Source organism: Panthera uncia, chromosome D2 (assembly GCF_023721935.1).
Source record: "Panthera uncia isolate 11264 chromosome D2, Puncia_PCG_1.0, whole genome shotgun sequence".
NCBI lineage: Eukaryota > Metazoa > Chordata > Mammalia > Carnivora > Felidae > Panthera > Panthera uncia.
The window spans coordinates 49,984,023-50,010,537 of NC_064818.1; the positions used below are offsets into that span (position 1 = coordinate 49,984,023).

The following is a 26,515-nucleotide window of genomic DNA, read 5'->3' on the forward strand; positions in this document are numbered from 1 at the left end:
GAGAGAGACAGAGCATGAACAGGGGAGGGGCAGAGAGAGAGGGAGACGCAGAATCGGAAACAGGCTCCAGGCTCCGAGCCATCAGCCCAGAGCCTGACGCGGGGCTCGAACTCACGGACCGCGAGATCGTGACCTGGCTGAAGTCGGACGCTTAACCGACTGCGCCACCCAGGCGCCCCATTTACTTACTAACTCTTAAGCATGTACATATATACTGTGACCCAAAAATTCCACTCCTAGGACATTTGTCTGACCTTTTTTGACTTGGAATATTGTCAATGTTTTATAGACACTAAAAAATTAAATCTACAACACAAGGGGAAAACTCTCTAAAATGGAAATACGATTTTTTTTAGTATTTGAATTATTAAACTATATAGGAATTTTTTTTATGCCTTTTCCAAATCCAACAATGAGAAAAAGTCTTTCTGTTAATGTTTTATTTTTTTGAGAGAGAGAGAGAGAGAGAGAGCATGAGCAGGGGAGGGGCAGAGAGAGAGGGAGACACAGAATCTGAAGCGGGCTCCAGGCTCCAAGCTGTCAGCACAGAGCCCGATCGGGGGCTCCCACTCACAAACCATGAGATCGTGACCTGAGCCGAAGTTGGATGCTCAACTGACTGAGCCACCCAGGCGCCCCTGAAAAAAAGTCTTATTTTTTTATTGAACATAATTTCATTGCACTTAATAGGATTGTGGGTTTAACTGCTAATTATAACTTGGTTCTGGTGGTATTCATATGTTTAAATATATGCAGCCATTTTATACTGTTAAACATGCTACTCTTGGACTTGTGCTCGTGATTTTATCCTGTCAATCCAGGGAGAGTGAAATTGTTTTTCAGTCATACAAAACTGATGTTGGTCATCAAAGGGCCACCGTATATGTTTGTGCAGTTGGTGGTGCATGACCCATCCCGGGGAGCATTCTCATTGTAATCTTATGTCATTGGTGCTCTAGCCCTCTCAGATGTGAAAGTGATACCACCATAAGTGGCAGTTCTGGGTCCTCAAGTCAGATTTTAACTATTGAAACAGATCTGTCACTATAATTAACATATAAAAGTCACCTAAGTAGTTAATCCTAATTATTTTATGATTTTCTTTTGCCTACAGCCTCAAGACATTCAGAAGACGGTATTAAAGGGAATCATTAACAGCCTATTACGAGAATGGAAAGGGTAATTGTAACTATCATTTAGCTAATTGATACAGATAATTTCTACATCCCATACGTCTTTAATATATATGTATGTAGTTTACTCTCAGAAAAAAATTTTAGTTGTTATAAAAACATAGATCAGAAAGAAATTATAAACTGTTTATGACAGGGGCGCCTGGGTGGCTCAGTCTGTTAAGCGTCCGACTTCAGTTCAGGTCACGATCTCGCAGTCCGTGAGTTCGAGCCCCGCGTCGGGCTCTGGGCTGATGGCCCAGAGCCTGGAGCCTGCTTCCTATTCTATGTCTCCCTCTCTCTCTGCCCCTCCCCCATTCATGCTCTGTCTCTCTCTCTGTCTCAAAAATAAATAAACGTTAAAATAAATAAATAAATAAATAAATAAATAAATAAACAAACTGTTTATGACAAAGCTTTCTAACTTGAGATTTGTGACTTCTCAGGAAGGTCCATAGGTGAGCTTCAGAGGATCTGTGAGTCCTTTAAAATTGCATATAGGGGCACCTGGGTGGCTCAGTCAGTTGCGCATCCAACTTCAGCCCAGGTCATGATCTTGCGGTTCGTGAGTTCAAGCCCCGCTTTGGGCTCTGTGATGACAGCTCAGAGCCTGGAGCCTGCTTCAGATTCTGTGTCTCCCTCTCTGCCCCTTGCCCACTTGCACTCTATCTCTCTCTCAAAAATAAATAAACATTAAAAAAATTGCATATAAAATTTGTTATGTACAGATATGTGTGTGGAACAAAAACGGGATGGGTAGTTACATTGTAATCTAGAATTAAATAACGTGGACATTAAATTTAGCTTTGGACTTCCTGGTAACTAGAGCAAAATTTTTCTTCTTTCTAATATAAGGAAATGTAAGTTTGGCTACTGAAGTATTTTTTTTCTTAGAACTAAATCTTGAGTCGTTATATAAGGAATGATGGGCCATGTGATTGATAATGTTGAAACTGTGGATATGCATAACACAACAATATACTTTCAAAAGTCCATATTATTTAAAATGATATTATTTAAGTAGGATATAATGTAAATAATAGCTTCTTTTGAAGCCAAAGAAATACCATTAAATTATAATCCGAATGTTTATATTAAGCCCCATTTAAAAATAATATCAAAATTATTAAATGTTAAATGTGCTCCGTATTTTTAAGTAACATTGCTCTGATTTTCAAAGAAATTCATGGTTATTACAGAAAATTTAGAGAAAGCACTACTAGTATTATTTAAAAGCATAAAAATGTTGAGGCACCTGGGTGGCTCGTCGGTTAAGCGTCAGACTTCGGATCAGGGCATGATCTCACAGTTCGTGTGTTCGAGCCCCACATCGGGCTCTGTGCTGACAGCTCAGAGCCTGGAGCCTGCTTTGAATTCTGTGTCTCCCTCTCTCTCTGCCCCTCCCCCACTCACACTCTGTTTCTACGCTGTCAAAAAATAAAACATTAAAACAAATTGTTTTTAAAGTATAAAATGTTAACATTTTGCCATCTTTTTTCCTAGTCACCTTTTTTAAACAATTGACATCACACTGTGTAGTTTCCTGTGATTTTTAACTTAACAGTATTTTTCCTAATTTATCATTCCAGTAATAAGTTTACATTTCCTTGAATTGTATGGTTGTGGTCAAACACGTAGTGCTTTACTGAAAATGGAGAGATTTAGCACATGCGGAGCATTCCGGAGAGATGAGGAAGCCCAGGGGCCTGACCCTGCCCGGCCTCAGTCCACGCTCAGCATACTCAGTGCTTTCTAGCCTAGCACATGCCCTGCCGAAGCGTGCCTGAGACACATTAAATGATAATTCCATTGATCTATCTAAGGAGCGTGTGGTCTTTACCCAAAAATCTTGTTTTATTTTGGGTTTATTAGAATAACAACAAGATCTAAAGCTCGCTGACTATTATGGGCTAGGCACCTTTCTAATAATCATCCATGTGTTTCTCATTGAATCTTCACTACAAGCCTGTGAAGTGGGTAATACGATTATTTTCATTTCACAGTAGAGGAAACTAATTTACAGAAAAGTTACATAAATGGCCCAAGTTAACACAGTAAGTGCTGGAGTCAGGACTAGGACCCAAGCAGTCTGGCCTAGAGCTGTGATCTCCCGCCACAACTTGAGTGCGCAGAACTGTGTACTGCATTGGATTACTAGTCCCCAGGACAGGAAATTGGAAATTGGCATGGTATTGCTATAAAATGGAAAAAATAGTGTTTGCCTGTCACCAGGAATTTTAATATTTATGAATTGCCTTGAGCATTTAAAAAAAATTTTTTTTAACATTTATTTATTTTTTGAGAGACATAGACAGAGTGTGAGCAGGAGACAGGCAGAAAGAAAGGGAGTCACAGAGTCCAAAGCAGGCTCTAGGCTCTGAGCTGTCAGCACAGAGCCCAGCGTGGGGCTCAAACTCATGAACCACGAGACCATGACCTGAGCCGAAGTCGGATACTTAACCGACTGAGCCACCCAGGCGCCCCTAAAATACTTCCAAATATAATTTCTAAAACATAACAATAGTCCCATTCAGAAAATAGTATGACAATTATTTAGAATATTACAGACAGAAATAGTTTAGATTTGTTTTAAGCACAAACAATTTAAATCCTCATTCAGTCAAGATAGTTCTTCTACAAAGAAATGTTATTGACTAAACATTTTTATAAAAATATGTGTATACATTTTTCACATTTTAATACATACGTTATATATTTTCAGATTATGTAGCTTCACATTTTGTAAAGGTCGTTTAAGACATTTGGGGTAATGGTTTATGTTTTTAGATTTATTTTGTAACTATAACAGAAAAGTAAATAATTATTTAGTGATTTTATTTTCTTAAAGGAAATTCAAGGAGATACTGGAAGGGGAACCATTTTTCCCCAGCATTTAATTTTGAAAATTTTCAAACCACAGAAAACTTAAAGATGATGAAAACTCAGTACATCTTTCACCTAGATTCACCAGTTGTTAATTTAATGCCACATTTGCTTTTTGCCTTCTCGCCCTATGTATGTGAGTACATGTGTAATTATTTTTTGTAGCAAGTGGAAGACACTTCACCTCTAATTACTTCAGTGTGTATTCCCTAACAACATTCTCCTACATCACCATAACACTGTGTCGCACCAAACAAATTTAACATTTTTCTAATAGGACTCTCTCAAATGCAACCCACATTTACATTTCCCCCTGTTGTCTCAAAAGTGTTCTTTAATATCTGGGTTTTGTTTTTCAATCAAGGACCCAGTCAAGGATCATGAATTGCATCTGGTTAACATACAGGTGAACCATTTTTAATTCAAGAAGTTACTTCCGGGTATTTGCGAGAACGTATTCAGTCGATCCCGAGAGGGTGAAAAAGAAACCCTTACCAGCTTTGGAATATCAAAAACTCTTGGTCAGATTTGATAATGTGACAATCCAGATTAACATGGAAGACAATTACCAGTTAGTCATTTTTCAGAGGTATTAAAATATGAATTTAATTTAGAATTTAATTTGAAACATACTAGATATATTTAAAGTGTGATTTGATTTGCAGACATTTCTAGATCTATCTCTTCAGAAATAGACCTGTAAACACAAACATATTTTCTTACTTCAGTGCATCAGTATTTTTAAGTGAGATATCAGCTATCCTTTATTAAAACAAAAACATAAGTGTTCTAAAATTGTTGATTGTTCATAGATTTTTAACTCCTTCCTGAGTTAGTCATGATATTTACCCCCAAAAATGTTGTAGCCTACTTAATTCACTTTTTAGTTATCTTCAGAACCAGCCACGGGTAAGCACAGAGGAACCTATATTCCCAGCATATCGTGAATGTTACTGTCTCAGTAATCATACATATTAACTTAAGTCTCATTTTTGGCTTTTACCAACTCAGTTCTCACAGAAACATGTAGTGATCATTTTTTGTTAGATGCTATAAGATCAAATACAAATCTATAATCAATTATGCTTGTTTCTTTTACAGTCCACGAACAAAAGATGATCTTAGAGCATATTTTATACTTTTACAGGTAAGAAAGCAAGAATCGAAGTTGTCTAATTCAGATCTTGGTCTATGCATGTGTTAAGGGAAATGATATCAAGTACTAAGTAGTATTTTGGGCAACATTATTGATACTTTTTAGATTATAATATAACCAGAACATTAAAGTTATAACAGATAAACAATGGGAAGCTAAATTATCTTGGAGATTAAAATTTTAATGTAGTTCTTGCCTTTCTGCTGTGGTATTGGGTAACAAGCAGCATGGAAGCTCCTCTTCCTCCTCCAGCCAACCTCTTTTCTTGTCACTAGTTCTAACGGGCTCCACAACTTTATTGTATTTCCCAACTAGTAGGTTTCTAACTTCTCTAGATATTTTCAGTAAATGCTTTTGTTAGAGTTCTAATGGAAAAATCAAAGTGGTTGCTTATATTTGCTCTACAAAGGTGATGAACTTTTTCCTCGTGAGAGATACAGGTTCTTGATATGAAAAAATAAGGTCCAGACAAATGAAAAGCAATTTTTAGTTTGTCTTATTTTTTGAAAAAGAAATATGTTATTACATAGCTAGCATACTGCTTTTGTATAGTCTTTACAATTTACAAAAGGTGCTTGTGTATATTCTTATCTCATTTAAAGGTAAGAAAAAATTATGTTAAATAAGATATGGTGTTCAATTCAATTTTATGTCCAGTAAAAGGAAACCTACATGGTAGGAATAAAAGAAAGGGGAGAAAGGAAAAATGGAAAAAAAGAGGAAGATGGAAAAGAGGTAGTTGAGAGATGAAAAAAGGGAAAGAGAGAGGTAGGAGGACAAAAGCAAAGGTAGAAGAAAGAGAGGAAACATATGTAGATAGTAAAAGCCAGAGAAATGACAGCTTGTTCAGATTTGTTAAGTGCGTATATTAATTAGCAGTCCCCTCTGCCCGTGATACCTTCTCTTGAGCACCACTAGGTGAGGCTATCAACTGAGGGCATTCTCTGAATTTGAATTTGTGCTTGCCAGTAAGTCAATTTTGAAAATACATGGTGCTCTCTTATTTCCCACAATTTCAGTTTATTTTTCATTAATAATCCTTTCTTCCATGACGTTTTGAAATGCACATCGTGAGAAGAGTGCTAGATTTTGAAAATATAACTAGAGGTTTTGCTTAGCCTTCAGGTACTCCTTCAGTGTCCCTTTAACATCTGAAAGTTGTCGAAAGCTGTTATGTGGTTCTCTCCTTGTTCTTTGTGAGATATGCAACTAACTCATTTCATAGTGGCCAAAGTTTCACAACCAGCTTTTATTTTGTTTTTCCAGCATTGTTTTTTTTTTTTTTTTTTTTTTTTTTTTTTTGATCAAGGAAGAACCAGGTTTTTAAATTGGATGACAGTGATTGCCATCACTTAGAACAGCCACCGAGCTAGGTGCCTTACATACATTTTCTTTTTTACTACTTAAAACAAGTAAGATAGGTATTATCATTCCTGTTTTACAGATGAGGAAATTGAGAATCAAAGTTTAAGGAACATGCCTAAGTGGTAGAATCAGCCCTCAGACCCAGATCTGTCTAAATTTCAAAGCCCATGCTCTTTCTGCTGTACCATAGCCAAAATCTAAGAATCTGTTAATTAAATAATCAAACAAATAGATTATTGTTTTCTAGAATTTCACCCAGTATTTCATAATCTCAAATGTAGTTTCCTAATTTACCACTTAGCTCATTAAGCATAGTGTCTTTCCTTTTACATGTTAACAAAATTTTAACACAATTATCTTTAATATCTTTTTCAGAATCCTCAATTTAATAACACATCTACGTATGTCATCTATGCTCACTTGCTACGACAGATAGCTACCTTAGTGGAAGCTGATCATCATTTCCTAGTTCACTGGTTTAAAAAGTAAATCATTCTATGATACTAATAAGAACTCTTATAATCGTACAGTTGCAAGTTTGATATTAGTGCTTTTATAACAAAATATATTTAAATGTTTTCAGGTCTTTAGAAATGATCTTCTAATTAACAGTATTTCAAAGCCAGTTATAAACATATATGTTAGTACCACAGAGAGGGCAAGTAACCATTTGCTGGTGCAAGCTGTTGAGATTTCTGTCCACTGCTTTCACCTTCCTGTCATTGGTTTTCATATATCTCAAAGATGGTGACTGGATTTGCTCAGATACTACTATTTCAGTGTGTGTTTTTTAATTTCCTATCTTTATGTCAGTAAAGACACATAGTGTCTTTTCCTTACCTAATAACATCATCATAAAATATAGATTAGCCATCAATATCAATTTTTTAAAAATACGGTATGTTTTTTCATAGAACTATACTCACACTCACATAAACAGTGACTTTTCTCTATGATTGAGAAAATATTAGAGGCAAAATATTTTCAAAATTATTTTTAAATACAGTGGATTCTCATTACTCATGATATTCGTGTTCTGTAAAGTTGCTGCTAACAGTGAATTAACAAATACTGAACCATTGTTCCCATGAGACATGACATGGTTAGGTTCATGTGAGCTGTGGGTCATAGCATTTCCATCAGCCAATGAATACATCATCTTGCTTTATCTCCATTCTCTGTAAAGATATCTTATTTAATATAAGTTGTCAATTCATTAACATTGAACTTATGACCAACAGCACTATAATGTCTGAACAAACTTTGTCTAACACAAGTTTATTCTCCATAAGGTACCTCACATTCCCCTTGTACTTAGGAACACTGGACAGAACGTCAGCACTGCATTTTGGGAACTTTTAAAACACCAGAATTACAGCAAAAAGCACAAAAGTATGGAAAACATGACACTGAGTAAATTGTGTAAAGGATACCTGTTTACAGTATGAAAGCTAAAACAAGAAGGGAGAGTGTTTCTTTGTTCAACCTCAGCTGGGAAAATGCACATCTGGCAACTCACATTCTTTGCCCTTCTCCACATCTGCAAATGACCACACATGAAAGCTCCACCAATACCGGTTTTGGGGGTTGCCATTAAATTTTAGTAAGTAGGCGAATTTGCAAATACTGAGTCTGAATAACAAGGATTGACTGCATATTGAAAGCCTTAAAAATGAAATGCTCAAGACTAACTTTATAGTAATTTTGGTGTTTATTTCTTATTTAACCAAGAAACACTATTCAAGGTAAGATTTTGCATCTTTTCAAATGTTTGGCAATTTAAGAAATAAAATTTGAGGGGATATTCTAAAATTGTATGTGTACAGGATGCACTTTGATATCTAACAAATATATTGCCAAAATAGAAAATGTGAATTTTATTGGAATTATTTCAAAATCTTTACCAGATTATCCCAGAAGAGGTTCAAACAATTGGTAGAGAGATTGCTGCAATTTATTTCCTTACGCCTGTTTCCTGCAAAGCCTGAAGAATTTCCACCTATAACAAAGTGCTCCTGGTGGATCCCATCAGCATCTAAAGTGTTGTCTTTACTCAGTAGGTTTTATGATTTTATCTTCTATTTTGTGAAATATTAGGGACGTTTCTATAAGGATCTCAAAGTACTGTAGAGGCATTCTCTTAAATTTTAAAACTTTCCTTTGAAGTGAAGAGTTGTAATCTACTTGTTTTGATAACAGATTTCACGGTCAATTTATAAGCATGGAAAAGCTTTATGCATTTTATTGGGCAGTGTTCTGTGTTATGGCCATCTGCTGCACGTGACCTGCTAAGTAGTGACCCATAAGGAAACAGGAACTTGCATTGATTCCTGAGAATTCCTAGGAGAGAACACACTGACAGGGAAGTGGTGGGAGAAGGTGACCATCTGTGTACTCCCTTTACTATAGTCTTCTAGTCCCCACCACAAGTTATTTTATAAAAGCAAGAAACTATTGGCTGCATTTGGACCATAATTTTAAAACTACTTTTTAACTTCGGAACTACAATTGCTTAAAATAGGAATTTCTAGATAAAGTCTATCTGGTGGACATTAAAGTGTTCTTATTAGAGTGAATCACGTGTATTTTGGAAAAGATCATTGTTAGAATTTATCTTTACAGATACTGCAAACAGTTTGGTTCACCCTCCCCTTATTCCTTATACTGATTTCTATAATTCTACATTGGATCACATTGATCTCATGGAAGAATACCACACCTGGCAGAGCTTTGGAAACTCTCACAGGTACGCTCAAAAGCTCATTTTGGTTACTTACCTAAATGAAATACTGTTCAAAACAATGACTGGACGTTAAATTTGTAAAAATAAATTTAAATCTGCATATGACTTTATATATAAACTTTGGATATCCAGTCCTGAAACATTATTATATTTCTTAAGGCATTTTTTTCTTACATTTTGAGTTTATATACATGTTAATTTGGCTTTGGTTTGATTAACAACATCTTTTTAAGAAGGGAAAAGTTGTATCTTAGTATGCAAGTTTCTTATGTCGTCTTCTTCTATATGCTATCATCCAGTACAGTGGTCACAAACTTTCTCTCTAAAGAACTAGATGGTAAATATTTTTGGCTCTTTGGACTACACCAACTCTAGTGTACCACTGTAACACAAAAACAGTGTTAGAGAATATATAGATAAATGCATGCATCAGTGTCCCAGAAAACTTTCTATACAAACACAGGTGGTAGGCCATATTTGTTCCACGGGCCTGAGTTTGCCAGTGCCTGATCTAACACAGCAATCACACACATGTGCACATACACACATACATTTCATTCTTTTTCTACTTTATTCTGCAGAAAAAGTATCCTTTATACACAATATAAAAAGAAGGGGTGTTAGAGCAAAGGGGCTTCACCACAAAGTATTTACTACAATAGTATAATAGATTTTTTAAACACTTGACCAAATTCTTTAATACACTGCACCTATATCCACATTCATAATTTGAATTAAACCAGTGAGACTGTCCCAAACATAATTTAATCCCAGACCATGTGATATCCTGGAGAGTGTGTTTATTCTAAAGGAGATTAAGAGATATAGTGTGGATATAAGTATCCTCAAAACCCCAGATTACTTTATAAATTGGTTCAGTCCACCAGGGACCCTTTCTACTAGAATTGGCCAAAACCATAGACTGGCCTTATGGACATATCTCAGTCCATATCTGAACACTCAGAACCAGGTAAGAATTGTTTCTGGGGACCTTGTTCTGTCTGATGGATGTTCTTTTGGCAAAGCTGACTTATTTTACAAAGATTTTTTTTCTCCACCTTTAATATAATTGTAATGTTGTAGACAGAACAATTCCAAAAGTTACTGTGCATATTTCAGTGACATCTTTTAATACAGAGCTCTTCTAACCACTGGGCTACAGCATTGGTGTACCAGAATGAGTTACAGCGGAGTTTTGATCCTATGATCCTTTCAGTTTGGGGGAAGCCAGCCTGGACTTAGAGGGGGACCTGGAGCCCTAGAGCAAGTCACCTTTGGCCCTGAGCAGATACATCAGTTTATTTGCTTAGTACCATTTTTCTATGTGCATGACTAGGAGAAGGTTGAGACACACTGTTTGAAAGAACAGAATAAGACCGTTATATATCCTGCTAAGCTCATTGTACCTGTTTTATTTCCAGATTTTTAGTTAGCACTTAGTGATTCAAAACTATTACACATTAGTACTGAACAGCTCTTATTAATTGACAGTCGCCTCTTGGAGAAAGCTGCTTTATTTGTGGTTCACACTAGGGCTATCTCCTTTTTCCTCATAATGCCTTCTTTGCACCCAGGGTTTGACTGTACTTGAATGGATTCCAGCTGTAACTGATGGAGTGATTGCAGCCACTTCTGGTGAAAGGCTGGCTCCTGAAGTGTCACGGTTGCCATAGTAGTTCTCTCTAAAGGCATTTCTCTTGGGATAGTTTGTGGCTCTTTTATTAACATAAGATCAGCTCTGATCCAGGAAGGAAGTTAGTTATATTCATGACCTTTGATCATAATGTTGTGTGTCTTTACAAATACATACCATTCAATTCAGCTACAGCATTAAATACAATGAAGCTTGCACATCAGAAATATCCATGTAATAATGGATTTTTATAATAATTTCCACACATGAATTTTCTGTCCTAATCCTCCTTCATTAGCACTTCTGCCTCCTGGTTTTGGTGCCGGCCATATTTTCACAGGTAATGATCTACAGGTGACTATTCATAAACTGAAATTTTCTGTATAAACCATGTAAGTGATGAGCACGTTTCAGAACGTTCGATGTAGCTTGCTCTAGAGGATGAAAGCATAGTGCATCTAGTAATGATCTATGCTTCACAAGGCTGTGGGGATTGAAAGAGATGATACACATAAAATCATTTTGTAAATGGTAAAACACAATACAAAAGCAATGTTTTATATTGTTAGGAGGGGTACCTTAGATTCCCTTAGTATAATTTTGCTAAAAATACACCATTTTGCTTTTTCTGTTTTTACTTGTTGAGCAGGTTTTCCTTCTGTCAGTACCCATTCGTTATTTCTATAGCTGCAAAAAAAATCATTATTCAAAGAGACTCAGAGCAACAGATGATAAGCATCGCAAGGGTAAGCCAGCTGCGAAAACGTATTTATGCTGACTATAATCAATATAGTACATAATTTAATAAATAAATCAAGTGTCTTGTGAATTGTTCTAGCATAATCAGGAAATGTTCAAAGTAAAATTCATTTTCTAACTCCCCCCAGAAGTGCTTAAACCTATTCACTATACAAGAAAGAGATAGCCCTCATCAAATTCTCACTGTATTATGAGTAGAGCAGGAAGATTAGAAGCCTCTCACAGATGCAAAGTACTGGGAACTTGTTGGATGCCATTCTGTGGAGACCATATTCCAGCTCCATGGCAGCGTCAGAGCACTGATGGGAACTATAGGAAGGCCAGGCGTGTCCTTACGAGCAAACCTCTCAAACCACTGGAATATTCCCTAGGTTTTATGAAAATCCAACAGAAATAACCTGAAAGTTATAAGATGTACAATGTTGGGAAACTGGGAAATAAGTCCAAAAAAAGTGAAAGACATTTTATCGATTCTCAGGGAACCAAAATGCATGGAGACCCATAGAAACTGGGATGGTAGTCAGACTGGCTGTAGGCACATCGTGCGTTCGGATGAAGTTGATCTCTGGGCCTATCCTTACCACCCCTGCCGCCTGTGATCCAGCACAGCGCAGGAAAACTACGTATTTTATCTAATAGATACAGATCTATCTAATAGATACTGCTCTGAAGGAGCAGATTTTCTTTTATTAGAATGCTAGACTATATATTTAAATGCTCATATATTTGGAGTATCTGCTTTCATGACACTACTTTAAAAATTAGAAGAAAGGTTGGCTGTAGTCTTCTAAAGATAAAAAGAGATCCTCAGAATAAAAAGAAATGATTTCCATGTCTTGTCCAAGAATATAAAAACAATTCTAAAGTATAAATTATAATACTTCAAAATGCTTTTAAAAATAAGAAATGTTTATTCTTAAGTATTCAGTTCCCAGAAGGTGAGTATTTTTTTCTGTCACAGAGCAGGACAAAAGATTTGAGTGACTGGTGACATCCCAGAGTCAGCTTACACTGACTATGAGAATATTAGAAGAAACGTTATTGCCTGTGTGTACCAAGGGAGTTCCAAAGCCACTGTACCCCCCTGAAAAGTAAATTTAAACAGGTATATTTGGCATCAGAATTATTACTTAATCTCGGGTAGATATTGGCTCAAATATTAGTCTATAGAGCTACTCATTTTGGCAGTTTCTATTAGTTGCATTTATGCAATTTCATGCCACTAAACCTTGTCTACCATTAGCAACTTAGTATAACTTGGTTTGCTGGATATTTCCAGTGTGATGGCTTTCCAGGAGGTAGACTGGGAACAGAACATAAATGCAGCCAACAGTTACAATTGTATGCAATTTTAGTACTTTTTTTTTAACCTAGGGCTATGATTTTGTACATTTGTAAAAACAAAAAGTCTGAAAGAGCTAGATAGAAGTTTCCCTTAGTTCCTCTGAGCAGTTTTCTGCTGTGGCACTCATTTTTGAAACATCAGATATCTTCTGTGGAACTTTTTTCTAATTAAAAGGAGAGTGGCAGCTGTAGACGCTGTCACAGGCGTCTTCCACAGAGAATGGACACAAATGAGTAGAGATTGAAGACTTAAGTGGAATTATGTGTTATTATGGGTGTTTCCCAACATTTTAACTTGTAAATTGTCACACCACTTGGAATTAATGACTGGTGATCATTTTGACCCAAGGACAGACAGCCTTACAAGTAGTTAATGTAAACAAGAGCTTATCTGAAGTTGCGAAAGAGATTGCCCAACAAAAATAACTTCCTCATCAGACTGTGTCCCAAATTCTACCATTTGGGGCTTACTTCTTTTGTTTGAAGTATTTTCTATTAAATATTAGTTCCTGATGGGAGGAGTAGCCACTAAACCTTGTCTCCCATTAGCATCTTAGTATAAATTTGTTTGCTGATTATTTCCAGAGCTATGGCTTTCCAGGAGCTAGACTGGGAACAGAACATAGGAAAGAGGACAGTAGGGTACTACCCCAGGAGTATAGATCTTTTTGAGTATCAAAGGGAAGACCCAGAGAAGGAAGAAAAACACTTTTAAAAACCTTTAGAGAAAGACAAATACCATGTGATTTCACTCCTACTTGGAATTTAAGAAGCAAAACAAATGAACGTGGTTCATAAAACGTGGTTTTATGGTTTATTGTTAACCATAAAACAGACTCTTAACAATAGAGAACAAACTGAGGGTTGCTGGAGGGGAGTTTGGAGGAGATGGGTTAAATGAATGATGGGCATTAAGGAGGACACTTGTGATGAGCACTGGGTACTTGTATATAAGTGATGAGTCACTAAATTCCACACCTGAAACTAATATTACCCTATATGTTAACTAATATTTACCCTGTAAATGTGAAACTAAAAAAAAATATAATAATTTTTTTAATTGGAGTGTAATTGACATACGGTATCCTATTCGTTTTAGATGTATATCATAGTAATTCTATATTTTTACCCATTATGAAATGATCGCCATGATAAGTCTAGTTGCCATCTGTCACCATATGAAGTTTTTACAGTGTCATGACTATATTCCCTATGCTGTACGTTATATCACTTAGACAAATAAATTTTTAAAAAGAATAAAATTTCTAAAATAGGAAACAAAAATAAAAAGTAAAAGTCTTTAGAATTGGAAATAGAGAGATGAAGTGCTCTGAATTAGAGTGTTTTATTATAGTAATCTATAAAATCATGAGTACAGTGTTATGTAGATTTTTGGTATTAAAATTTTATCTACTAAAGCACTTTGCTGCATGTATTTAAAATGTCTGAAATGTTCATCTCTAGTCTGTAGAGTAATTTTCCTTTACTACCAAAGAAGATGAAGTAGTCTGATAAAAATTATTTAGATAAATTATATAAAATTAATTAAATTATACAAGCTTGTAGATGCTATATGATAAATATTTATGTATTTCTAATAGATATCTTAAATGTTTTTTACATACTCATTACTTATATTTTGAAAAACCATGAAAAAAAGATTTTTTTAAATTACATTTCCAGTAGCCAAACATAACAATTGTTAATATTTTGGTAAATTTTCTTCTGCTATTCCTTCTCTGTATTATTTTTAAAAGGCAATAGAGTTGAAACCATTTTGTATACACACTTTTGTTCCCTTATTTTTTCACTTGTACCTTTCTTGGATATTTTCATGGCATTTATATAATTATAACCATCCATTTTAATAGTATTAGATTCCATTATATAAATACATATATAGAATATTTCTAAAGTTCCACTTTTATAGGTGATGCTGTGGTGAACATCTCACTGTATAAAATAGTTTTTGTGTTTAGAATTCCCAGAATTGGAATTATTGGGACAAAGGGTATGGACCTTATTAATGTTTCTGATAAATGTTGACAAATTATTTTCTAAAAGTAGACTAATTGTGCTTTTAGAGTAAATTCAGTACCATTTAAAAAGCTTAAGCCAAGCTTGTCATCAGTAGTATGTACCTCATTTCAAATGTTCCCACTTTGTATCTATTGGACAGAAAGACTTACCATTTAAGAGATGAGACATATGGAAACTGATATGCAACATACTTTACTGTAGAAGGTGAATTATTTTTGGTCCTCCCTTTTGGACCCCGTTTGGTTATCATTATTTCAAAATGAAAAAAATATATAAATATATAATAATAATAATTTGTATAATTGAGTTTATGAAAATATTTATATGAGAGAGGGCATAGAGAAGGATACAACTGATTTTTAGTCAAGTGCTTAAATGTTTTAAACGAAATTATAGTCTAAGTAAAAACTAAAAAGTAAAATGTTTGCTTTTCTTTTTTAATCAGCAAAGTCTGGTGGATAAAGTATCTCGAAGACAGAGACCTGATATGAACATGCTATTTCTAAATATGAAAGTAAGACGGACACATCTGGTTAGTGATTCGCTTGATGAGGTATAGATCATTTATTCCAACATGGAACTAATTGATTAAAACTTTAAATAAATTCTACAACATGGTGTATTACTGAAATCTTAGTAATCTGTTTTTCATTTCTGTATGCCAGTAGGTGTGCATCCTTATATTTTGATACCATAGTTAAAATCAGTCGTGTATTCACAATTAAGCCTTGTGTTCATTATTTATGTTTCTTAATGGTTTGTTGTTAACTCCCCAGAAAAGGATTTTGTGTTGAACACTGAAAATGAGTAATTCGTGTTTCTGAATATGTAACTTAGATTCTAGACCCACCTTTGTTACTGGTTGGGTGGGTAACAAGTCATTTTAACTTCTCCAGGCCTGAGATTACTCATCTATAGAGGTCTGACCTACAGGGTATATTAAGTATACTCAGGCTCAGAGGTACTTTGATTGTATGTATATGTGTATATTACAGAGCTTCATGTGTTTACGGTGCTTCAGCCAGATCTTCGTGTGGCTGTTATAAGATAATGGCTGATGTCATTATGTGATTTTTAAAATCAGGAAGGAAAGTTAAAGAAAAGGAAATTAATTATTTTATGATATAACCTGTTAAATTAAAATCTTGGAGGCAGTGTAAGAACCCAGAAGACAGTAACTTTGGGCAAAGTACTTGATCTCTCTTAATCTTTCTCTTAATCTATATGACAGACATAATAATGCTTAATTCACATAGTATCTGACAAATTACAGGATGAATGGATGAATGGAGTGAGTTTTATGACATTGTAAAGAAAGATAAAGATTGCTTACCACATTTCCCAGAATTGAAAAAGTTAATTTCCTTTTTACTGCTCTTTGTTCATCTCTATAATATAATTTCTTCAAATAGTTAACCCGGAAAAGAGCAGACTTAAAAAAGAAGTTGAAAGTTACGTTTGTAGGGGAAGCTGGTTTGGATATGGGTGGCTTGACCAAAGAATGGTTCCTTCTTCTAATTCGCCAAATTTTTCATCCAGATTATGGTGAGCATTTAATTTTTATGAACTGGTCTTTCTTCATAATTGTTAGATTCAAGTAGTGACTTATTTTTCACCTACCCTATGACTTTATAGGTTTGTTTGTTTTTTTTTTGTCAACCAAAAATGTTGAATAATTTAAGGATTTTTGTTTATATTTTTAAAAGTGACCAAATTGATGATCAAAATGTTTGTTACCTTACTGGGAATCATACACAAAATGTATAAAGACTGTAAGTATATATTTGCAAGGCAACATCCACCTCTTTCCTGAATAAATCAAACTTATGAAAATTTGTCATTGAAATAAAGAACATACAGAATTAGAAACAAGATGGCAGCTTGCTTTACACTAATAGCTGAGGGCTTTTCGTTAGATTGTGAGCCATTTTCATAAATAAGAATTCATTAATTTTTTAAGACAAAAGTAAACTTGAAATTTAAATTTTATTTTTTATTTAGAGAAAACACCTATACAGTCCTTAGTATCTATAAAATATTTTTCTTCAAACAGTTTTAAGTGTTTTTCTTACTTTTTATTTTGTATATATGTAGATATAACCTCTTTCTGGCAATGGAAAATAGAGATGACATGGATAAATTAAAATCCCCAGATAATCCTCATAATTAATTTTGATCATAACTTATAAATTATACATTGTTGTTTTTAAAAAAGAAAATCAACTGATTAATTTAGTTTCTATCTTTTTAATGCATATATACCCTTGGTTCAGGATACCAATAAACAGTAAAATGTTCTCACATACTCTTTGTGTATATATTTTATATATTTTACCATGAAAGATGGTTTATAACAATAACTGGTGCTGAAATGTTTTGCTTCTAATAGTTGAGATATCATGTACACTTTTAGTACTTTGATTTTTTTTAATCAGTCATGTTAATGAAATGTTTCTTTTTTTTTTTTTTTCAGGCATGTTTACATATCACAAGGATTCACACTGCCATTGGTTTAGCAGTTTTAAATGTGATAACTATTCTGAATTCCGATTGGTTGGAATTGTATCCTTTAAACTTTCCACTAGGAGGTGCTAATAGACTAGAAATTTTAAATTTTATCAGAATTTTGGAAAACTTTTCATTAAGTCTTGCAGATTAAATATTCTTGTCAAATTTGCTAATAGACTTTAAATCATTTGCAGTATCACAGTATATCACAGTTATATGTCAGCAGACTTAATTAAAAGGAATTATGAATTTTTTATATTTTTCTCTGAAAACATGATCTCAAAATAAAAACAGTTCTTGTTTCATATATTATTTAAATTATTAGAAAATTAAGATATTTTTAAAACAAAAGTATCTTTCCCATTCATAATGAGCTATTTTTCTGTTCTTTTACCTTGTGCTTATTTCACTGAGTTTAATAAATTGAAATTGTGGAAATTAAATCTATGTCTTTAATATTCCCCCAAATCCTGAGACATCCATAAAAATTTTAAATTGAATAGAGTGGGAATATTTAAAGTATATGTTGTTATTTAAAGTGTTTTTTTAATTATGTAAATTAATTTACATCCTCTGTGCCATCCTCTGATGCTTCTCCGGTGTATTGAAGATGGCATTCCTGCATTGGGTAGGAGATTGGAAAAGATACCTACCGCATTAGGTCTTTTAATTCTAAGAAATATAATCGTCGGTGGAAGAAAGGAGGGAAGAGTAAATAAGTGAGCTAGCACTGGAGATAACTAGCTTAAAAGAGAGAAGAATATCCACCTTTAAGAAGGTTACCCTCTAGATGGGCAGATGACCACCAATTCAAGGTCATCAATTCTCAGAGTCACATGATTATTTGACATGAAGTGGTAAGGAGTTTGGAGAAGGAAGGGTCAGTGTATTCTTCCCAGAGAAGATAGAGATTTAAAAATGGAACCATTCTATCTGATTAGCACAGGGCTGGAGTGACTGGGAGAATGGCTAGAAAACAGGCTGCATTGTGCTGGGCTTGTTACAGAGCAGTGTGGGGGGCCTTGATTGAAGCAGAGGGCACCCCGGGAGTTAGGGAGGACACCTTCAGCAGTCAGGAATGACCATAGAGAGGGCTTGGAATGTCTCTTATACTTGTAATAAATCCTGAGGATTGTATATTAAAACTGAGAGAGTAGATGGAAGAAAAGGTAGTAGGGAGAAAACCACACATTAAGAGAATAAACTTAATTTGAAATTTTGTATATGTTGTTATGTCCAAAGGTCTGAAGTGCCAAGTTCCACAAAATAGAACGCTTACCAGTTCTTAGACCTATGGTTTTATTTTGTATTATCTACAGTAATCATTTGTTGCACGTTCCAGTTTCACTGAAGGCCTGAGTCACAGATGCTTCTCACTATACTATGAGTATGAGTTGTTTGAATTCCCTCATATATATGTTTATTATACTTTACATTCTTATCACAGCTTAGATTTGGGTGATATTTTGACTTTCTAATATTTATAATGAAGTATTAGAGCTTACTTAGCCATCACATTTTTAGAATGGTATTATACATTAAGTCATGAGCTTACTAATTAGCTTCTTTGGCAAATAGGCATTAGTTTCTATCCAATCATTACCCAAAAAAGCAAGCACAGTAAGCATATTTACATATGCTGCATATTTCAAGTTAATTTATTAAATCTAAATTAAATTATTATAGCCACTACTATCGCATTATTATGTGTCTTTATCTCACATGCACACACATGACAAAACTATAGAAAGTGAGATTGACGCCCAAAAAGCACGATAATATATAGGAAAAATGTGAGATGGTTGTGAGATCACATGGATTGTGATCATGTACGTAGGTGAGAGATCTATCAAAGGTGAGGAGAAGTAAAAATTGAGAACACACATGACAATTGAGAAGATGTAGTTGGTTCTATAACGTATTTTCACCTTATAAATTTCAGTTCCAAAGATTTGTTGTGCTAGTAGTTCTGACAGCATTGCATTCCAAATACTTCATTTTTATATACAGTAAGGCTTTGGAGTTTACAAGAAATGATATAGGGAAACCTATAACAATAATTATAAAATGTTTCGAAGATTGCATGAAGAACCATAGTATACCAGTTTTTAAAAACTAGAATGGCTTTTACCAAAAAGGGCATTGACGCATGGTATTCAAACCCTACCCTGTTTGCACTACATGATGCCTCCCTCAGTGACCCAGAAGAACCTCCCTATCCTTGTCTCGCCCCTGCTTCAACCAGCGCAGCTGACTTACTGTGAAATGAAACACTGTACTCTGCATATGAAAGTGCCCTGTAGCAAATCTTATGAGCCTACTGTTAAAAACCTGCCTTTAGAGTTATGATTTTTTTTTAATTTTTAATCAAAAATGCTTGGAACTTGTCACTCTGATAGATGATCATAAATGGTAACTATAATTATATTATGGTCATTATCATTGTTATTATTGCAATTATAGAAGTATGTTATAGCTCATTTTCAGTATCTGTCCCTTGAATACACTGCTCAGTCTCTGTCGATATGGCTACCTATAAAATAACTTATCAATTCCTTAAATTATTATTAACTTTTGTTCTGCCTTCGTAAATTGAAATACTGCCTGTCTTCCGATTAAAAAATTTTTTTTGAGAGAGACAACACACACATGCACAAGAGGAAGAGAATCTTAAGCAGGCTCCGTGCTCAGTGCAGAGCCCAACTTGGGGCTCGATCTCACAACTGTGAGATCATGACCTGAGCTGAAATCAAGAGTCAGATGCTTAACCGACTGACCCACCCAGGCGCCCCTTCCAATTTCTAAAAATTATTTTCAGTAATTTAGCCAGCCCACATGTTTAGATTTCCTTTTGAGCCTATAAAATTAATGATTTCCTTAATAACTTGATATAGTAGTCTTTATTTGACGGTTGAAATATGACATTTAAAACCCCTCTTTTCGTGGGTTCAAACCCCAAGTCAGGCCCTGTGCTGACCGTCCAGAGCCTGGAGCCTGCTTCGGATCCTGTGTCTCTATCTCTGTCCTTCCCCTGCTTGTGCGCATGCGCGCGCGCGCGCGCTCTCTCTCTCTCTCAAAAATGAATAAATAAACATTGAAAAAATTTTTTAAAACCCTCTTTCAGCAAATGGGTAAGTTAAATTCTGCCATATAAGTAATAAATAATATATAGTGGGGCAGGGTTTAGATATATAACATCTATAGCTTTTTAACTTCAGCACTTTGAGTAAACTCCAGGTAATAAAGCCCTTTCAATTATTTCTGTAGGAGACTGATCGTCTTATTAGCTTACCAGTAGCATGTGTGTGCGTTTGTGTGCGTGTATCCATATGGTTTATTCAGTTCAGCTGTCTTTACATAGTCTGTAGTTAGTTTTAAAATAGCAAAATGATCACCAGAATTAGTAGTGTGTTCTGCATCGAGTTCTGAATAAATTGCTGCTACTTATAAAATCACCAAAATTGTTTAAATTTAGAAAATGTTTCCTTGTATGTTAAACAATTTATGAAATGTCTGAAGTTGTTATCTACTGTGATCTTAGATGAATTTTTCTAGGGAAATCATCAAATACTGTCACCTGAACCCTTCCCTCTTTTCACATGACTTTTGGTAATCAAGGAATTATATTATGGAAAATAAAGGAAAGGAAGTATGTGGGATTAATTAAAGTCGGTGTTAGATCTGAAAAAACTGTGCAAGAAATATACTGATGCATAATTCAAAACTCATTTGTTGTCATGGATTTTATGTTAATGCTTAACATTCAGTATGCATAGCTTATGGGACTAGCTGTTTATAACAGCATTACCTTGGATATTCGTTTCCCCCCCTGCTGTTACAAGAAACTGTTGAGCCCTCCCATCATTCCTAGTGATCAGAATACACCAGTAGGCATCTGCAGTGTGACCACTGACGACTTATGTCAAATTATGCCTGTAAGTATAAAGTCATTAGCATCTTATTCCTTAATGCTAAATCATCTCTCTTCTACCTGAAGCCTTTCTCCTTCTAATGCTATTCTTATTTTTAAATATGGTTTCTCTCTACCTTTGGAACCCATCTCCTTTTTCGTCTTTCTCCTTCCTCATAGAGACACATCACCCACTTTGCAGCACCCCTAAGCTCTTGCAGCATAGTGGAACAGGCTTTGAAGTGAGCTCTGCCACTTACAGTCCTGTGAACTTGGATAGGTTGTTTAATCTTTCTGAACTCTAGTTTCCTTATGTGAACAATGGGATAGCAAAACTTATATATGGAGGATTACATGGGATAATAAAGTTCTTGGTACTTGATTACTTCTGTGGATTCTTATTAAGATGATACTGTGCAGTATCGTTAATAGTATCTGCAAAAATGTCTCTAAAATGAAGACAACAAATGAATTTCATGGTACTGTCTCTTATAACATTCCTCAATTCAGAAATTAGATTTCTGATCATCAGATTTAATCCAAGATTAAAATTTAGTAGAGGAGTGGATACTATCCATATCCTTCTGACAAACCCCTATGATCATGTTTTTTACAGCTGAGTTTTCATAACTATTGGTCAGCAGAAAATTCTCAGTAAAGTCTTTGGCAAATAGCCTAGATGTGGAGAATCTCTGTTGCTAAGTATTCCTATCTAAATACCCCGGTGTTTTAATGGCCCGATGAGTTTGGTGCAGGGTTGGCGCCTTCCTGTGAAAGTTGAGAAACGCGTCCAGAACACGTGTTTGGTTAGAAAACTACTCTTCATACTCCTCAGTGGGTTGACATCAGGCACATTTTTGGAAGTTAGTTTGGGATATTTTCAATTAAGAGCATAAAACCACATTTTTATTAGACTTAGTAGTTAGAAAAAAATATGATATGAGAGTTTACCCAAGTTAATAGAGTAGGATCTGATTAAGAAACTGAGAGGTCTCCCTTTTATGGTCTTGTATCTGCAACACACTAGCTATGACTCTGGATGATTCACTTAATTTTTTATCTGTCAAATGTTGGGAGTAGACTGATATCTGAGTTACTGTCTCATTTTAGATTTTTGTGATTTTTTTTTTGTTGCACATATCCAGTTTTTGTCAAATTTGTTACCAGTCTTCTCATTTTATTACTGGTTTTGGCCAATAAATTGCCTAATTTTATGATTAAAGTTATTCAAATTTGGCTCATTTAGGTCTAATTTTGTTGTTGTTGTCAATAATAATGGATATTTTATGAATAACCATACCAAAACATTGTTTTATATTATGGAGCTGAAGATTTCACTGCACTAATTTCATATTCTTATGTTGGCTCTTTAATGAATCAAGATTCTGCGTATACCAGGAGATCAGCTGTAGAAGAAATTAAGTTTCTATACATGCATTAATCAAGATTAAAAGGATGTAGAAAAACTGCTGTGTTAGAGTAGTGGAATGTGGGTAATTTTTTTTAATTTTTATGAATGGATTATTTATTAATAGCACCTATTAAAAGTTGCTGCCTAATTTCCACTTCACATGGGGTAAATATATCCATAAAAATTTTTAATGCTTTTTTATTCAAATCTTTGTTTACCCATTTGTTCACTGTATGTTTCTAAGAAGAGTAACAGGAAAGCAAAGAGAAACATGTAGGAGTAGACAGGTTTCTTAATTTAAGGACAGTATATGTGAACACAGGATGAAAAGTACAGAAAGTAAGTGAAATATCCAACGATGGAGCCTAGTGTGTGCTGTTAATAAATACAGTAATAAATGCAGTAATACTCGACTGTTTCCTTAGACAAAGCACTAGAATTGTCCAGTGGCAACAATAAGAAATCTTCCCAACACAGTCTTGTGAAAATTACACTTGAGGGTTTTAGATGAGAATAGAAGAGACTCCAGAATAACCTTGAATCAGCAACTGTAATATCTCTTCTGCTTAAGTCACTCCCGAATATGTTGTATTAAACAAGACCAGAGTATTCAAATGGTGTATAAAAATAGTATTCAGTATCTTCACATACTCTTTCTTTAATTACACGTTTACAAAATCATAAGTTTATGTGGGTAACTAATATTTTAGAAATAGTATATTATAGTTAAGAGTCTAAGACTGACAGTACAGGTAAAAAAAAAAATTCTCCACAAAAATAGGGGTTTGAGACTACAAAGTCTGGAAATAAAGGGCCTGTAGTCCTAAATAAAACAGATCTGAATATATAACTTCATGACCTATTAACTTTGTCATTAAAAGTTTCACCTCTGAAAGATGAGAAGTCCTTTCCCTTGGGTTCACCTACTAGTCCCTGGAGTTCTTACAAATTTCAAACTCCCAATTATAATTTTCAGCATCCATAATTTTTATTAATAATTGAAGGATGACAAGCATACCAAATCTGTGCCAGCCTAGATTTGTATAAAATTTTCTGACTTTAATGGAATGGAAAATGTATTATGTATGTAAAATCTTATTCTGTTGTTTACCTTTTCTTCTAATAATTTAAAATAAATTAAACTATAATATTTTTCATAAAACGTGAAAATTTTTTCAATAATGCATTAATTTTTCTATTTGTAAATATTTGTTCATGGATAACATGAGTTAGAGGAAACTATTTCTTCCACTGTTCTCACTTTTTTGGGGGGAGAGGAGAGCACTGTAACAAATGTAGGAACCACTTAACGTATATGAACTGTGTGTATTTATGCTTAAAAGATGTATCCTAATACAGCAGATTTTTTAAATACTACAAATTCGTAAGTAGTAACGTTGCAGAAAGCAGTGATTTACTATGGAAACTGCACTCTTGCTACCTAAGAACAGATCCCAGAGTCATGCCTCCATCATTTCAACTAGATGTTTTCCTCTTATATGACTTTTTCTAGTGAGTTTTTCCAAGCCTTTTATGTCGTAGAAATCACTAACAAACATTTCATTCCCTGGAAAATATATCCCAAATATTACCTTTAGTTTAAAATTGGAGTGTATCGACTCTATCTCACATGTAAGTTAACTGAAGTAGACGTGCTTAACTATTTTAGGTAACGTTATTTGATTTAAAAACATGGGTAACAGATTTCTTTCTACAGGAGTTGGCCCATGGGTTAAGTGAACTCCTATCATATGAAGGCAATGTTGAAGAAGATTTCTATTCAACATTCCAGGTACTATTAAAGGCAAATAGCTTTCTGTTAACCATGTATTTCATATATGAAAAAATGCCATTTGTTATTTAACACCTATCATTAGAAAAGATGAACAAGGATTAATCAGTACACACCATTCCTTGTCATAAAGGATCTTAACTCAATAAAGCAGAGACAGTGAAGTAGACACTTGTAGATGAGCAGTCAAGAGAGTGCCTAAAGAAATTCCTATGACTCTGCTAGGCAACTGTCATATTTCCTTGACTCAGTTACTTTTTCACAGTTTTCAGCTTCTAAAAATAAGCCTCTCCTAATAAAAACTAAAAGAAACAAACGGGAAGCCTGGGTGACCCTGTTAGTTAAGCGTCCAGCTCTTGGTTTCGGGTCAGGTCATGACCTCATGGTTCATGAGGTCGGGCTCTGGGCTGGTGGTGCAGAGCCTGCTTGGGATTCTCTCTCTCCCTCTCTCGTTGCCCCTCCCTGTCTTGTGCACGCATGCTCTCTCTTTCTCTCAAACAAAAATAAAAATAAGCCTCTATTTTAGCTTCATACAAGAAGATAGGAGCATGGGGCACTTGGGTGGCTCAATTAGTTGAGCATCTAACTTCGTCTTGGGTCATGATGTCATGGTTTGTGAGTTCAAGCCCCACATTAGTCTTGCTGTTGCTGCTGTTAGCACAGAGCCCGCTTGAGATCCTCTGTCCCTCTCTCTCTGCCCCTTCCCCTCTCATCCCCCCCCCCCCCCGCCCCCCCCCCCCCCCCCGCCCTGGCCACCACCTCTCAAAAATGGCTAAACATTTACAAGAAAAAAGTTAGAAGCAGGAACTAATGGTTCAGACCAAAATGGTCTCATTTCCATTCCCCTAACAATAATTGGGAGATGGAAATCAGAGTAATCCACATAGCTCCAAAAGCTCCAAAGACCTGTGTATTATCTAAATGGCCACACAAGTTTATGAACAGCTGTTAGGTGTTTAACTGTATTCAACAGAGAGGATTTGTCCCTGTAGTTTCTATATTTAAAACCAGGAAGAAAACTGTTCTTAAATGTCACAGACCAGTTCACTGAATCCTACTATTAAATTAACCATAGCAATAAATATCGTGTGTTGGAATCTCCCATCAGGTTTTTCAAGAAGAATTTGGAATAATTAAGTCCTATAATTTAAAGCCAGGTGGTGATAAAATTCCAGTTACCAATCAAAATAGGAAAGGTAAGTTAGACACCATTTCTTAATTAAAATGCATCAGTTTACCATTTACTTTTACTGTTTAACAGATGTAAAATTGCTTTCCAGAATATGTACAGCTTTATGTTGACTTTCTTCTCAACAAATCCATCTATAAGCAGTTTGCTGCATTTTATTATGGATTTCATAGTGTGTGTGCTTCAAATGCCCTGATGGTGAGTTTAAAACTAACTTAGGCTTTTAATTAGGTTTTGTAATACTATAATATTGACAAATAACTCCTTAAGTATTTTAATAGATAAGCTTCTAAAATAGAAAATAATTTCTACTTTTTAAAGGTAGAGCTAGAAATAAAGAGTTTTCTCATTTCAGCCTTAATTCTCTAATAGGAAAAAAGGCCAGTCAACTCTATTTTTCTTTCCTTGTGCTGTGTCTTATACTGTCTCTTTTGGGGCTTTAAGAATTTTCCTCAAGAGTAGATGAAGAGATCCCATAGGCTCAAGGTCTTAACGGAGTCAACACATAAGCTCCCGGGCAAAAGCCACAACTTCTTCTGATTAAGGAACATATTGAAACTGCTTCTGGCTGCAGCTCGGAGTTATCATTTACCCATAGGAAATAGTTTGT

General features: G+C 34.8%; 1 protein-coding gene across 1 annotated transcript in view; it reads left to right on the top strand.

Annotated features, from left to right (window-relative positions):
• Window positions 1-26,515, top strand: part of HECTD2 (HECT domain E3 ubiquitin protein ligase 2) — a 78,136-nt gene that overhangs the window by 38,510 nt on the left and 13,111 nt on the right. The window contains exons 6-18 of the mRNA XM_049645412.1: window positions 1,115-1,179; window positions 5,157-5,202; window positions 6,952-7,061; window positions 8,484-8,632; window positions 9,199-9,322; window positions 11,602-11,698; window positions 15,541-15,648; window positions 16,508-16,640; window positions 17,569-17,657; window positions 21,380-21,538; window positions 24,642-24,716; window positions 25,825-25,912; window positions 25,997-26,103. Coding sequence (XP_049501369.1) covers window positions 1,115-1,179; window positions 5,157-5,202; window positions 6,952-7,061; window positions 8,484-8,632; window positions 9,199-9,322; window positions 11,602-11,698; window positions 15,541-15,648; window positions 16,508-16,640; window positions 17,569-17,657; window positions 21,380-21,538; window positions 24,642-24,716; window positions 25,825-25,912; window positions 25,997-26,103 — 1,350 coding nt within the window. The remainder of the gene's footprint in view (window positions 1-1,114; window positions 1,180-5,156; window positions 5,203-6,951; window positions 7,062-8,483; window positions 8,633-9,198; window positions 9,323-11,601; window positions 11,699-15,540; window positions 15,649-16,507; window positions 16,641-17,568; window positions 17,658-21,379; window positions 21,539-24,641; window positions 24,717-25,824; window positions 25,913-25,996; window positions 26,104-26,515) is intronic.